We start from the raw sequence: 15,146 nt of genomic DNA, 5'->3' as shown, positions 1-15,146 counted from the left end.
TTATATTTAACATGAACAATTTGGTACATTTCTTGATGGTCACACACCCAAACCTACATACAGTGTATACATTCAGGTGTTTCTATTGGACTAATTATTACTTTTATGTCAAATTGTTGACGTGTTTTATACAAATGAATGTCTTGACTCATCAGAAACAGAATGAAAGTCTCCTATAAAGAGTATTTTTGTTATACTTTGATCAACTTTAAATGTAATGTTAATCTCAGAAAGGCTCTTATTTAAATTATAAATGTTATTAAGCATGTGAGGGTTTTAGTACATATTAACACACGTTTAATCATCAAATGCTTAGTATAAAGCCTGACTGAATTATATAAACAATATTAGAAGGAAGAGAAAATGTTTTGAAAGATAATGTGGAGGCTGCAGCGTTGGCCCCGCCCAGCCGCTTTCCCGCTCTCCGTCTTCTCTTAGGTCCGCAGCGAATATATAAATACTGCCGGTCACTCTGCTTCTACTCATTCATTCTAAACTAGCCGACATAACAATACCTTAAAAATGAGTGGAAGAGGAAAAGGAGGAAAGGGACTTGGCAAAGGAGGCGCCAAGCGTCACCGCAAAGTTCTCCGTGATAACATCCAGGGCATCACCAAGCCCGCTATCCGCCGTCTGGCTCGCCGCGGCGGAGTGAAGCGTATCTCCGGTCTGATCTACGAGGAGACCCGCGGGGTGCTGAAGGTCTTCCTGGAGAATGTGATCCGTGATGCCGTCACCTACACCGAGCACGCCAAGAGGAAGACGGTGACCGCCATGGATGTGGTGTATGCCCTGAAGAGGCAGGGCCGCACTCTGTACGGCTTCGGAGGTTAAACATCTACACCCTGACATACCTGGAACAACAACGGCTCTTTTAAGAGCCACCCACATTACTCAAAAAGAGACATTCCTTTTGATGAACTTTATATCGAACCTAAATTCCATCCGAAATTCTTGCTAGGATACTGGATATTAAAAATGTAGACCATTTCACAATGTTGTTTATCCGACATCCAATGATATGTTCGTAGAGGATAAAGTCTACACAACCATGACTGCTCCAAAAACTTCTGCTTCCAGCTGTGTGGGGTTTCTTAAACTTTTGAAATATGTTTTAATGGTGAAATACACCGGGATATTAAGGACTAAATCGCTTATAATGAATACATTTGTATTTATTTTAGGATCTTAAAATCATACGTATTGGGATTCATGTGGATTAATACGTGTGGACTAGAGGGTGACAAGCATCACTTTCACCTCACGTTTTTATTTAAATTCTAACGGTCATGAAAAATATGTGTTTCTCTGTTGTCCACGTTATACATAGTTAAAAACATATGAAAGAGTTAAAAGGACATTGATCCCAACCGATTTGTTGATTTATTCATGTACACCACATTATAAAACCCCAATAATACAAATACATAATCAATGAGGTGTTCATTTTACATGTCATCCAATCTGTTTTGATTCTAAAACTCGTTAAGCGCATGCGCCGTCCTGCTCAGAAGACAACCAATCCCGTGCGAGCAACAGCACAGTAACATTTGCATCTGGTGAATATAAATAGACCGCTCTGTGACAAAGAAGTATTTCGACTCTGTCGCACCTCTCTCTCTCATCATGCCTGCTGATGCACCCCCCGTCAAAGCGGCCAAGAAGGGCTCCAAGAAAGCCGTCGCTAAGACCGCCACCAAGACTGGAAAGAAGAGGAGAAAGTCCAGGAAGGAGAGCTACGCCATCTACGTCTACAAGGTGATGAAGCAGGTCCATCCCGACACCGGCATCTCCTCCAAGGCCATGGGCATCATGAACTGCTTCGTGAGCGACATCTTTGAGCGCATCGCCGGTGAGGCCTCTCGTCTGGCTCACTACAACAAGCGCCGCACCATCACCTCCAGGGAGATCCAGACCGCTGTCCGCCTGCTGCTGCCCGGAGAGCTGGCTAAACACGCCGTGTCTGAGGGCACCAAGGCCGTGACCAAGTACACCAGCTCCAAGTAAACTCTGCTGCTGACATACCAACAACACAAAGGCTCTTTTAAGAGCCACCCAACCCATCCAAAGAGCTCATCCTGTTATACTCTATAACTACTCTACAGAAATCTAAATATTTAAATGTTATTTATACAGAATGCTTTGTAAAGCAAGATAAACCATGATTGAATATTGTCATTCTTCACTATACGTGTTTATACCACCTCACTGGTGTTTGTTTTTCCAAAATGAAAATAAATACATTTCACAATATGAAGGAAATATGGTGGTTATTTTACTGCAATCCTGAGAGAAAATGCTAAGTGGTAATCTTTATCTTAGCAAATCTTTAGAGGAGACACATGAACACATTTATTATTAAATGTTGTCCCTCTGCCACCACAAACTCTAATGTGCTGTAACAACAATCCACATGGTGTTTCTTCTGACACTTAAAGCCTCCCTTGAATGATTGATACCTGTAATACAAAGTGATGGGGTTTAATAAGAGAAGAGAATCATTTCACCAATCAGTAATGTCAAAAACACAAACGAAAAATGCTTTGCAAATGCTTGTGAAATACATAATACATATACACAACATTCACATGGGCACATACATTTCATATGGATAAGTAGGCTATATACCTACATCTTTCACACTAATAAACTCAAATACTTTTATAAGGTGATCTAATTTTACTGCAGAAGATCATGATTCATTTGACGTCTTACACTCACACTAAAAGCTGGTGCCATTTAAATACTGTTTCTGCTCACTACATTATTAATGAATTCATTCCTTTGGGTTGTAACTGATGTTCATTCTCATATTTAACTTTTGGGCAAATGTTTAGTGTTGTTGACTAAATTATTCCTTTATTTCAGGGCGAGTTTTTCACTACAAATTAAATCATAGTTATACATTAGAAAATGACAGGGTTAGGGTTATATTATATTTAAATCATATTTATATCCCCCTAAACTAAACAAAAGTTCATTTTGAGGAACCCCAGGATCATCCCCTGTGGAGGAGTGGATTACATTGTCCAATAGTAAAGCAGCTGCTCAGCGCACGTGTCTCCCGGCATGCACCAATCAGCGCTGCCCTGCTCCGGCAGCTCCTTTATAAAGGCGCTGCTCACAGAAACACAGCACTCCTTCTCTCACTGTGAACACTGAGAAACCATAATGGCCAGAACCAAGCAGACAGCTCGTAAATCCACCGGAGGAAAGGCTCCCAGGAAGCAGCTGGCCACCAAGGCTGCTCGTAAGAGCGCCCCGGCCACCGGCGGAGTGAAGAAACCTCACCGTTACAGGCCCGGTACCGTGGCTCTGAGGGAGATCCGCCGCTACCAGAAGTCCACCGAGCTGCTGATCCGCAAGCTGCCCTTCCAGCGCCTGGTGAGGGAGATCGCTCAGGACTTCAAGACCGACCTGCGCTTCCAGAGCTCCGCCGTCATGGCTCTGCAGGAGTCCAGCGAGGCCTACCTCGTCGGCCTGTTCGAGGACACCAACCTGTGCGCCATCCACGCCAAGAGGGTCACCATCATGCCCAAAGACATCCAGCTGGCCCGTCGTATCCGTGGGGAGAGAGCTTAGACTGACCTGAGACCAGAACACCCAAACACAACGGCTCTTTTAAGAGCCACTCACACTTTCAAAGAGTTACAATCCTACTCATTATTATGATACTGGTTCATATTATTTTTGGTTAGTTGTACCGTGATGAATGAAACAAGAAAGGTTGTTGTTTACTAAAGTTACAAAGACATTAAAATGTGAGCAATAGATCAGTGTAAACACAACGTATGTCAATTATGGATCATCCAAACTATTTATTTAAAATATTTATTAAAGTTCTAAAACCCAAGAGCCACAAGGGATACGTATATTCCTTAATAACTTTGGGAGAAGGTTGTTTTAAGTACTAAAAGCTATCATCATAACTTGTTCACTTTAAACACTATGAACAGGTGAGTAATAATAATGGATGTATTTTGTAAGTGCTCTTACAGGTGCTCAAAGTCGCTTTACAGAGATGGTGAAAAGAACAAATACATATGGTTGAAGTCAAATTTTAAAAGCAAGCAATAACAACAGCCACACATTAAAAACCAGATTGAAGAAGTGAAGTTCTTTGAAGGTGGTGAAGTCAGTATTGAGTTTTGTATTCTGTCAGTAAATTATCCAAATAAAATGTATTTCATCATTTTAGTCAACCTGAGGACCACAGATGGAAATGAGCTATTAGCTATAATCTGACATATTGCATCTCTTCTCTTTGCTGAGATTAATGTATTTGTATGCATGGTCCTTCTATAAATAAATACATACATAAATAACCCTAAACAAATTCATTGTACCTTTTAATAATGACCTTACATGGTCGCCAACGTTAGCTTCAATTCAGAAAATCAAATCTGTTATGAGAAAAAACAAATAATTGTTTATAGATAGGAACTTGCCATCCTACTGAAAAACAGTCGGATAGAGATTTAACGGCATAGTTTAGTCCAACGTGTCATTTGATTGGTTTATCCTTATTAACACATGTCATTATTTTAAAGGTAATCAAGCCAAGAACCATTCATTTAACAATGTTACAACAGAACATTGAATATAAACTTTAACTAATGTAAAAGTATAAACGGTACTAAAATTATAAAAGGCCATAATATAGTTTGTTACTATGCCAATAGAAAAAAAGTTAATGTGATTCAGGCAAAGTGATAAAACGGATAATATGGATTACTTGACTGTATTTTATTTAGTGAAATTGTTCTCCCACCAAGATGTTTGATGCATCAGTAAAATAAGAAAGCAAGTTTTAGATTCATTTCACAACAGAGTCAACTATTTCCTAAAGAATATGACATCAATCTCATAACGGAACAATTGATGAAGAATATGCTTAAGACTTCCTGATCATTACAAATGTACAAAACACATGTAAGTATTATTGGTGATTTATATCATATTGTATTAGCTTGAAACATAACTTTTTCACAGTTATGATACATTTGTATTAAACTGTGTATTTTGTTATTATTAATATAAACTTTAGACTATTTAAAATCGATTTAGTTGTTTTGTTTGTAATTTAACCTGTTAAGCCCGAACAGGGTCTTTTTTTCACGATACTGTGTCTCAGGGGATCTTAATATTTAAGAACCTATTAATGTGTTATACCAGATTAACGGAAATAATCTCAGCTAACTGCCGATACAAACCATGTTTACCAAAACAAAACACAAGTCTCACAAGAAGCATCTAAATTACCCCTGAGCGAAAAATGCTAACGGACATTGGCACAGAACTCAAGATAAAAGTACCCTTATTACTTATCATAGCTGCACATACAATATATCCGATTAAAGCTGAGACTCCATAGATTATGTAGGTATATAGTATCATCACTGAGTCATCCGGACTCGCGACAGGGGAAGCAAATACAGTCATCACAACAGGTACCTTTACGAAGCTTCTAGGGAGATCGTCTCACAAGTAGCTGTTAATCTGATCAAAGTACGTGTTCAATGGCATTAAAAGGAGAAAAAAAACGGCTGAATCTGTTAATCCATAGGTTCTTAACGTCCATGTATAAAAAACTGATTGAATTTATAATCCATAATTCCATTTGTATGTAAATATCGGAGAGTAAATGCTAGCTGCTAATGGTAGCCACCACAGCTAGCTGCTGCTTCCGGTCTCGGCGATGCAGCAGTCTCACACATACACATGACCAAATAAGGACTATGTGGGAGTTCCCCTCGATTCCATTGTCTCTGACTGTCAGAAAGAGATGTCACATGTCAAAATCGAGCAAGGGGGGCCAGAGATATGGAAAATCCACCCAAATAGCCCCAGAAGAGGTTTTTTTTTGCTAAATCTGTCTAAAAAGGTCAAATATCACTTGTTTTGTATCAATCTTGATACAGGGTACTTATTATATGTTGTACTTTGGATTCCTAAAGCTTTTAGTCTACTAACCCATCATCCAAGGTTAGTTTTCACTATAAGTACAACATATTGTTTGGACGGACACTATAATTTACAGTTTTTTACCATGTTCAATCTGAATTTTCTTTAAAATAAAAAACATCTATATTGAATCTGACTTTTCTACATCCAACTCACAGGTTTATCATTACTTTGAGAAACATATTATTAATTTAACCCTTTTAGAAGGGAAGATATGGTCATTTGTTCTGGGAATGTCATTTTCGAGCCTGAAACCTGAAAAACAGGCTCGGGGTTTAACAGGTTAAAAGTAGGGCCGGGACTTTAACGCGTTAATTAAGATTAATTAATTACACAACAATTAACGCGTTAAAAAAATTAACGCATTTTAATCGCACTTATTTTTGCACCGCGGAACGTTTCTCACTGGATGAGTTTCAGGCGTACCGATTATACTGGAGCACCAACTAACGTTCATGACTTCAGACAACAACAAACCACAGTGAACAACAGTGGGAAATGTTGTTTTAAAAAACGGACGGATGGAAGCGTCGATAAGAGCACGGTTGTGTGCAAATTATGCAAAAAGGAATTCGCATATCACCGCAGCACATCAAGCCTCAAGTATCACCTCAATGCAAAACATATAGCAGCTAGCGTGGACGTTAGCCTCTTTTATCGCGTTCACACCAAAAAGAGCCGGTACTAAAATTAGTTCATGAGAACCTTTTTACCCCCACGAAAGTCCCTGCTAGAGAGCAGAGAGCTGCTAGAGAGCAGGGACTTTCGTACGGCTCTCTTGTGAGAAAAGAGCTATATTTCTGATTGGCTGGGCGGATTGAAAACCACGCCCCGTAAAACTCCCAAAAAGTTTTGTGAAGCCGCCATTTTATTATCCTCGCATTAGCATTATTAGCATTAGCCCAGCGCAGAAACGCGGAGAGACTAACTTATGGCAACACAAAATAAAACATGGGAGCGGTGGAGATGAGGAGGTGTCGGCGTTCTGTCGATTTACTCGGAAGGCTTCAGTAGAAGCTACTGGGACTCCCAGCAGCTTCTACTGAAGCCAGTCCCCAACTCCGGGGACTTCCGGCCGGGGACTTTGGGCGGCAGTATACGCCGTGAAGTGGTTTGCGGCCTGCCAGTAAACCCAAAGCAGAAGAAGAAGAAGTGACGTCAGCGGCTTCATTTGCCTAATCCACCCCCAGGTTCAAAGAGTTCTCATGAACTAAGTTCTCATAGATCTTTGTGGGAAAAGTACTGCGGTGTGAATGCGCCTAATGATATACTAAAATCCATGTGAAAAAAAATCCATGTGAAAAAAAATCCACAGTGCTTCTCACTGTTCTTAGGTCAAATATTTATATGTGATTAAAAATGCGATTCATTTCGATTAATTCATTACAAAGCCTCTAATTAATTAGATTAATTTTTTTAATCGAGTCCCGGCCCTAGTTAAAAGCTATCAAAAATAGTTCAGATATGTTTTAAACCTATTGACAATACACATTTATTTGATTAAATATGGTCAAAGAAATTGAAAATGACAAACAGCTTTGGGGTACATCAGAAGACCTTTATTTGTCCCAGACAGCAAAGTTACATAATACACAATACAGCACTTCCATTTTAAAATAAAACATGATCAAAAAACAGGAACACATTCAGGGGGATATAAATATGAGGAGTACGTCCTCCCTCAGACTCATCCCTCCTCGGACAGTCCTCTGTAGCTAGAGCCGTCAGGCTGAACAGCCAGGGGCCGAACCTGGAACCAAGTAACAGTAACTGTACTGTTTGTACAAACACCTGTACACTTACATGTCAATATATCTAACAATCCGAACCCAAATATCTATTTATCACAACAGTTACTATATTATTTTATTTGTGTATCATTTTTTATCCTTGTGAATCTGTACTGTCCTGTTTTTCACTCTCACTCTGTTTCTGCTTTAACTCCTGAATATCCACAAACAGGGATGAATAAAGGTCCATCGTATCCTCCCTTATTTATGAAATAAGTGTAACATGTAGAAGGAAGTGAGGTAGATAACAAGGAAACATAGAGTTAGATACAGATTCTTGTACCAGCAAAAGATGGAATAACTAAGAAGCAGGCAGTATCAGTAATAATCTCAACGAGGAATGTATCGCACAACAATGTGGAAAGAGATTTTCAAGAGGTAACAAATAAATAAAACAAGAATTAATCAGAACTAAACAGTTTCATAACATCCTGCTCTTACATGTACAAGTAGTACTAATAAGTGATATTAGATATAATGATATAACACTCGGTCTGGGACATCCTTATCCGCCTTTTCATGATAATGTAAACACTTGAAGGAACATGTTTACTGCACTGCTTTTACTTCTAGTGTATTACTTCATACAGTGTGGTATTAATATGTTTCTTCCATCTTTTATTTTGATTATCTCCATCCTTCACTGACTCATTTTTAGATTTTCGTCAGAGAACACGCACTTTATTTAATCAGTGTTTCTACATACACATTATCTTAACTTGAGCGAATAGGTTGTTTGTACTTTAAAGCATGACTACACGTACAACACCGGAGCGGTGGAATGATGAGGAAGTGTCGGCGCCTCTGGCAAATTTACTCCGAGGACGGGATGCAGCAGCTTCTACAGAAAGCAGTTCCCAACTCTAAATGTTTTGAGCGATGTTCGCAAAAGCTACTTGAGCTGGGAATCGTGCACAGTGCACACGGATGCCGGGTAAAAATAAAGAAACTCAGGCAGGACTATAAAAAAATTAAAGACCACAATAATAAGAGTGGTAACGATTTTCTATTGTTATTATATATATATATATTGCCACTGTTTTTTAATACTGACACCTAACTTGCACTAAGGTGTGTCTGCTGCTATATATTGCCACTGTTACATTGTTTTGAAACTACTTACACTTTATTTTACATTTCATACTTTTATTTAACTTCAATTTACATGCATACGACACACCTGGAACAGCGTGATGCCGTTATTGTTATGTCTTGACTGTGCAATAAAACAAACAAACTGGCGAAGCTTTATTTATTGTGTCCCACCCCAAATTTGCAGAATAGAAGAATGTGAGAGCAGACAGGTGTCGGTGGTTGAATTGATCTACAATGTTGCAACCTTGTGCAGCAATGGCAGGGGCAGAAACACAAGTCTTACACACATAAACACAAGTAATTTATCATGTCATTTGTTTTAGATAAATAAGGGGAAAAACACCAAACAAGGGTTAATGTCCTTTGCCAAAATCAGCCTGAGGGGGTAATATATAATAAATACATAAAGATAAAGTCCATTGTTATAATGGGGTATTTTATTTGTAAATTACCCTTATGAACTCCATCATGTCTGAGGTCGGAAATTAAACAAACGCCTCATACAGCGGGTGGGCTTTATACCCCCTCCCCCGTGTAGTTCTTCTTCTCTCGTTTTTTGTTGTACTCGCCGTGAAGTGGTTTTGCGGCCTGCCAGTAAACCCAGAGAACAAGAAGATGAAGTGACATCAGCGTAATCTTGCCTCAGGGAAAGTCCTGCGGTGTGAATGCGGCTATGGCACTAGCACCCAGGCGGATTCAGTGCCGTGGTACTTTAGTGCCGGCACTAAAGTAGGATTAGGCTAGGTTTATTTTACAGAAATAAGTCCTGTTTCTCGCTTGAGGCCAGGAAAAGGCTAGTCACTGTGACCTTTTTACCTGTGCTGGACTATGGTGATTTGATTTATATGAATGCACCTGCCAATTACCTGATCAAGTTAGATGCTGCGTATCACAGCGCGCTAAGATTTGTGACAAACTGTAAAGCATTAACGCATCACTGTACCCTGTATGCAAGGGCAGGTTTGCTTTCACTAACTGTACGGAGGCTCAGTCACTGGTACATTTTTATTTACAAAGCCATGTTAGGGAAACTTCCATCCTACATCTTCTCCCTGATCTCACGGCGAATTGTAAGTGGCTACTGCCTGAGATCGCATGCTGTAGTTTTATTAAATGTGCCAACTGCTAGGACTGTCTTAGGGAAGACAGCTTTTAGATGTGCAGCTCCTCTGTCTTGGAATAGTCTGCAACTGAAATGGAAACTGAACAATCTGGTGCCACTAAATGTTTTTAAAGCTCGGTTGGATGCTACTCAATCGGAAGCTGCTGGTACCTGTACATGTGGATAGTTATGTAAATTGTAATCCCTGTGATGATGATGTAAAATGTCCTTTTGTTGTTCTGTTAATGTTTTTATGTTTCATGTGGAACCTACTTGAGCAGGTCTCCCTTGTAAATTAGTTCAATGATCTCAATGGGATTTATCTGGATAAATTAAAAAATTTAAAAAAAGATGGAAAGCTTTAGTTTCTGCACTTTTTCTCAGTTAATTCAATATGATTTCTTAATGTTATTGGTGTGTTTTAAGGTGACTACTTTTGTGTGTGTAAATGAATTTATAAACTCCTTTTCTTTTTTTGTTTGTTAAACTAGATATTGTATTTTGGGAGATTTGCCTTTCAGGACAAGGTAGCAGTTAGAGTTATGGTTAACTCTGACTTTGCTTGTTGATGTATTTTGATAGAATAACTATTGTTAACCTTTCACTCATAAGTACAAATAAAACAGTGAGGCTTTAACAGGTATGTCTTAATATCCCCTCTAAAGGCTCATGGAACAAATACTAGTTTATTATTTACAGAGAGTAAAAACAATCTGCTATCTTTGTTTAGTCTCACTTTAAACTAAACAAAGGTATTCAATCAGAGGCCTTTAGGGCAGCTGCTTTTCTTCTTATTCACTCGTTTTTTTTGGCGGTGCAGCTTCTGTTAAGAAGAGGCTTCGTTTTTCAAATTACTTTCGTCGAATAGTTGATAAGCTACAGCGCACGTGTCATCTTCCCTGGGCCAATCAGCGCTGACCTGACTCCGGCAGTTCCTTTATAAAGCCGCTGTTCTCGGCGAGGGTTATACTGTCTTGAACTGTGAACACAGAGAAACTACAATGGCAAGAACCAAGCAGACCGCCCGTAAGTCCACCGGAGGCAAAGCCCCCAGGAAGCAGCTGGCCACCAAGGCTGCTCGTAAGAGCGCCCCGGCCACCGGCGGAGTGAAGAAGCCTCACCGTTACAGGCCCGGTACCGTGGCTCTGAGAGAGATCCGCCGCTACCAGAAATCCACCGAGCTGCTGATCCGCAAGCTGCCCTTCCAGCGCCTGGTGAGAGAAATCGCTCAGGACTTCAAGACCGACCTGCGCTTCCAGAGCTCCGCTGTCATGGCTCTGCAGGAGTCCAGCGAGGCTTACCTGGTCGGCCTGTTCGAGGACACCAACCTGTGCGCCATCCATGCCAAGAGGGTCACCATCATGCCCAAAGACATCCAGCTGGCCCGCCGCATCCGCGGAGAGAGAGCTTAGACTGACCCGAAGCCAGCCCATACAAACCCAAAGGCTCTTTTAAGAGCCACCTCACTCTTCACTGAAGTGCTCATTCCTCTATATTTTGACATTTGTTACCAACAAACACTGGCCAAGATTAGAATCATTAGTTTAGTAATAACTAATGGCAATTTCCTGTTCCTATGTCCTATATGTTTGCCATTACTTCACAGAAGGGCTGAAGAGTGATCCAGACGCAGACACATACAGATGACTTTCCGGTCCTTTGTTGCAGTTTATAATGAGGTTTATTCAGGGTTTAATTATACAGTTCAGTTGTTGTGTGGTGAGCATCTGCCGGGCTGGTGGAATCGGTATGTTCTCTTCCTTCTGTGTTCTGCCCTCTCCTGTCACCTATGACCTCTTTATATACAACCGGTGCAGCTAAACCCCGCCACCCAGTGTTCAAAAATAATATTGCACTATACGTATAACTTAAATACACTGACAAACCAATAAAATGGCTCCTAAATAACAAAGTTACATGGTTTGGGATAATGACTCGTTCAGACATTGGTTAGATAGTCATTCTATGCACAATTTTTCATATAGTATGGGACTTGTTTCCTTCAGCATTAAATCAAGGTGTTACAGTGTAACTTGTCACAGGGATCCGGGCGTGTCCATTGAGGACCCATTGTGGATTTACCAGGAAATAAACATGTCGATCGTCTCGTTTTGTCGTTTACATTCATATTTTGCTATATCTGCCTTCCTAACATCACTTTGATGCACATTCTCTACTCCTATGTGAGGTGGTGGGTGAGAGCTCGATATCGTGACGCTTACAGGGAGGTATCGGAAATGACAAAGTAGGTGACTGTGTGGATGCCTGTTCAGAACATTGTAAACTTGAATAAATAATTTAAATTATATATGTGTGTCCGACTTTCATTTGTAAATCGATCTTAATGTGATGTACATTGTATAGTAGCTTTGATAGCTGTCCACACCTTCAGACAGACTCAAAGTAAAACACAAGTTGTTTATTCACAGCCCGAAAGCAGCATCGAGGTGACTGGATCATCAGACAAGCTGTGATCAGCTCCGATTCAATTGTGATATCAATTCTGTAGCTATTCTCCAGCGAGCAAGTTTTTGTATGAAATACCTGTATCCCTCTCATCACAACAAGACTCTACACTGTACAGGAAAACAAATTACATACATGAAAATAACCTTGACGCATAGCTTGGAATGAAACAAACAAACTATCTTCCATGGCTAATCTAAACCACAGAAAAGTACAAGTAGGCCTACAAGTTGAATCCATATAATACGGTAGTTCTGTTATGCCTTTAAGCGATACGTTTAACCCATAAGGAAAGAGATTAAAGGGGGACGTCATTTAGAGTGACTAAATAGACCACCTATAATACATTTCTGACAAGAAACCCCCCCTTAGTGTCACATATCTGAAATGTGACATATATGTCACATTGAGCTTTAATGGTAAAGTAACTCTTATTTATAACTAAATTAATGAGGATGATTTTTTGGTTTACATTTGTTGGAACATAATTTGAATTGAATAATAAATAATATATTAACTAAATTAACTGAGCAGATCATAATAATATTTCTAATTGTGCATATGTCACTCCGGGTTTATTGTGACTGTTTAGGATTAATGTCCCGATGTGATATCAGCGATATTTATCTCATTTGTTTCATAACAATTTGATCAAGAAATGTTTCCACAACAGGTTAAATGTAATCAGAATCAGAATACCTTTATTCGCCCCACAGAGGGGAAATGTACATGTGTTACAGCAGAAAAGAGCCAGACAGCTTCATGTTTAACAAAGGACATGTCATGTAAGCATTTTTATGATTGTGTTTTACTTTGAGGCTGTCTGAAGGTATGGACAGCTATCAAAGATACTATACATCACATTAAGAACGATGTACAAATGAAAGTCGGACACAAATATATCATTTAAATGATTTATTCAAATTTGCAATGTTTTGAACAGGCATCCACAGTCACCTACTTTGTCATTTCCGATACCTCCCTGTAAGCGTCACGATATCGAGCTCTCACCCCTCCACCTCACATAGGAGTAGTGAATGTGCATCAAAGTGATGTTAGGAAGGCAGATATAGCAAAAGATGAATGTAAACGACAAACGAGGCGATCGGCATGTTTATTTCCTGGTAGATCCACAATGTCCTCAATGGACACGCCCCGGATCCCTCTGACGAAAATAATAGAATGCAGCCAGTTGTCATGACTCCAGTTACACTGTAACACCGGTAGCTAGGAAAGATGTTAGCAGTTTGCAATCGTAAACACTAGTAGCCTCCAATGTTCCCCTTGTCCACTACTGGCCAGTCACTGCGGTAACTAGGAAATATGCACGACTCTAGTTGCGTATTTTTCATAGCCTTATATTTCAACAATTTTACGATAAACTGTTACTTTTTTGACATGGAAATTATTTTTTTAAGATTGACAAACATCATATGTGTAATTCGTGACACAATTCAAACGCGGTCGAAAGATAATCTTTCTCTCCCTTTTTTTTTCTTTTCTCCGTTTCATTGTCTATTTTTTTTTATTTGCTTCAGAACATAAATCTCTTATCACTTCTCGTTTCCGTTTTTCATTATACACAATACAACCTTCTTGATTTGTTATACATTTGATGAATTTACTTTGAATTTGCTTTTGGTTGGTTTTAATGGCTTGAGCCAAGTTGCCTCTCTGATCTATTTCAGATGTTGTATGAATATTATATAATGATTCCTGGTTTAATTGATCAATTTCAGTTTTTAATTTAGATATATTTTCTTCTACCGTTTTAGTTTTAAATCTCCCCATTGATTTCAATACATCATTTTTGCGAAATAAGGTCCCATGGGGCGGAAGTACATTGCCCGCAGCTTTCCCGCTCCCCGTCTTCTCTTAGGTCCGCAGTTAATATTTAAATACTGCCGGTCAAACTGCTTTTACCCATTCGTTCTGAACGACCCGACCCAACAAGACTAGAAAATGAGCGGAAGAGGAAAAGGAGGCAAGGGACTCGGCAAAGGAGGAGCCAAGCGTCACCGCAAAGTTCTCCGTGATAACATCCAGGGAATCACCAAGCCCGCTATCCGCCGTCTGGCTCGCCGCGGCGGAGTGAAGCGTATCTCCGGTCTGATCTACGAGGAGACCCGCGGGGTGCTGAAGGTCTTCCTGGAGAATGTGATCCGTGATGCCGTCACCTACACCGAGCACGCCAAGAGGAAGACCGTGACCGCCATGGATGTGGTGTATGCCCTCAAGAGGCAGGGCCGCACTCTGTACGGTTTCGGAGGTTAAATACTCACCATCTGACAACAAAAACAAAGGTCCTTTTAAGGGCCACCCATATCCTCATATTAGAGAGCTCAATTCCCTCATGATACCGCATTAGTGAGCACTAGAAGTTGATGCAGGCGAGAGTATTTTTTGTCTATGAAAAGCATGTTCAGGATCAAAATGTCAATACAACTAAAATAACATCCCTTGCAAATGAAAATGTGGACATATACTGTATAGAAAACTGCGATTTGTGGTCAAAACTAGTGATGGCGAGATGAAGCTTTCCAGCCAATTGGTTCGCAAAAGGGTTCATCTCATGAGGCTTCATCATGGGCTTCATTTGAACACAAACCCCCTGTTGGTCAAAGTGTGTAAAACAGGCAGGTTGGACATCTCAACAGTGCTCTATCTCATACCGAGTTCCCAATGAGTAAAGCCTTAGAATACATCTAAACAACGAACATAACATATTT

At 39.9% G+C, this 15,146-nt stretch overlaps 2 protein-coding genes across 2 annotated transcripts; both read left to right on the top strand.

Annotated features, from left to right (window-relative positions):
* The first annotated feature begins 502 nt into the window (after positions 1-502).
* Positions 503-14,945, top strand: LOC117554558. Its single transcript, XM_034228985.1, has 5 exons — positions 503-815; positions 3,466-3,482; positions 8,673-8,688; positions 10,943-11,294; positions 14,377-14,945. Exons 1-5 carry the CDS (start codon positions 523-525, stop codon positions 14,689-14,691), a joined length of 993 nt encoding a protein of 330 aa, XP_034084876.1. The 5' UTR covers positions 503-522; the 3' UTR covers positions 14,692-14,945.
* Positions 1,462-2,059, top strand: LOC117554556 (histone H2B 1.2-like). The gene has a single exon (XM_034228984.1). It carries the CDS (start codon positions 1,627-1,629, stop codon positions 2,005-2,007), a length of 381 nt encoding a protein of 126 aa, XP_034084875.1. The 5' UTR covers positions 1,462-1,626; the 3' UTR covers positions 2,008-2,059.
* Positions 14,946-15,146: the final 201 nt, after the last annotated feature.

Source organism: Gymnodraco acuticeps, unplaced genomic scaffold (assembly GCF_902827175.1).
Source record: "Gymnodraco acuticeps unplaced genomic scaffold, fGymAcu1.1, whole genome shotgun sequence".
NCBI classification, from domain to species: domain Eukaryota; kingdom Metazoa; phylum Chordata; class Actinopteri; order Perciformes; family Bathydraconidae; genus Gymnodraco; species Gymnodraco acuticeps.
Note: the sequence above shows the minus strand (reverse complement) of the source record. Positions and strands in the feature narration are given on the sequence as shown.

What these genes read in the sequence shown, in the direction of transcription:
- LOC117554558 (XM_034228985.1), top strand. Translation starts at nt 523, where the DNA reads ATGAGTGGAAGAGGAAAAGGAGGAAAGGGACTTGGCAAAGGAGGCGCC. An exon ending in CCAACCTGTGCGCCATCCAT is followed by an intron (nt 11,295 to 14,376) that starts GCCAAGAGGGTC and finishes CAACAAGACTAG; the next exon opens with AAAATGAGCGGAAGAGGAAA.
- LOC117554556 (XM_034228984.1), top strand. Translation starts at nt 1,627, where the DNA reads ATGCCTGCTGATGCACCCCCCGTCAAAGCGGCCAAGAAGGGCTCCAAG.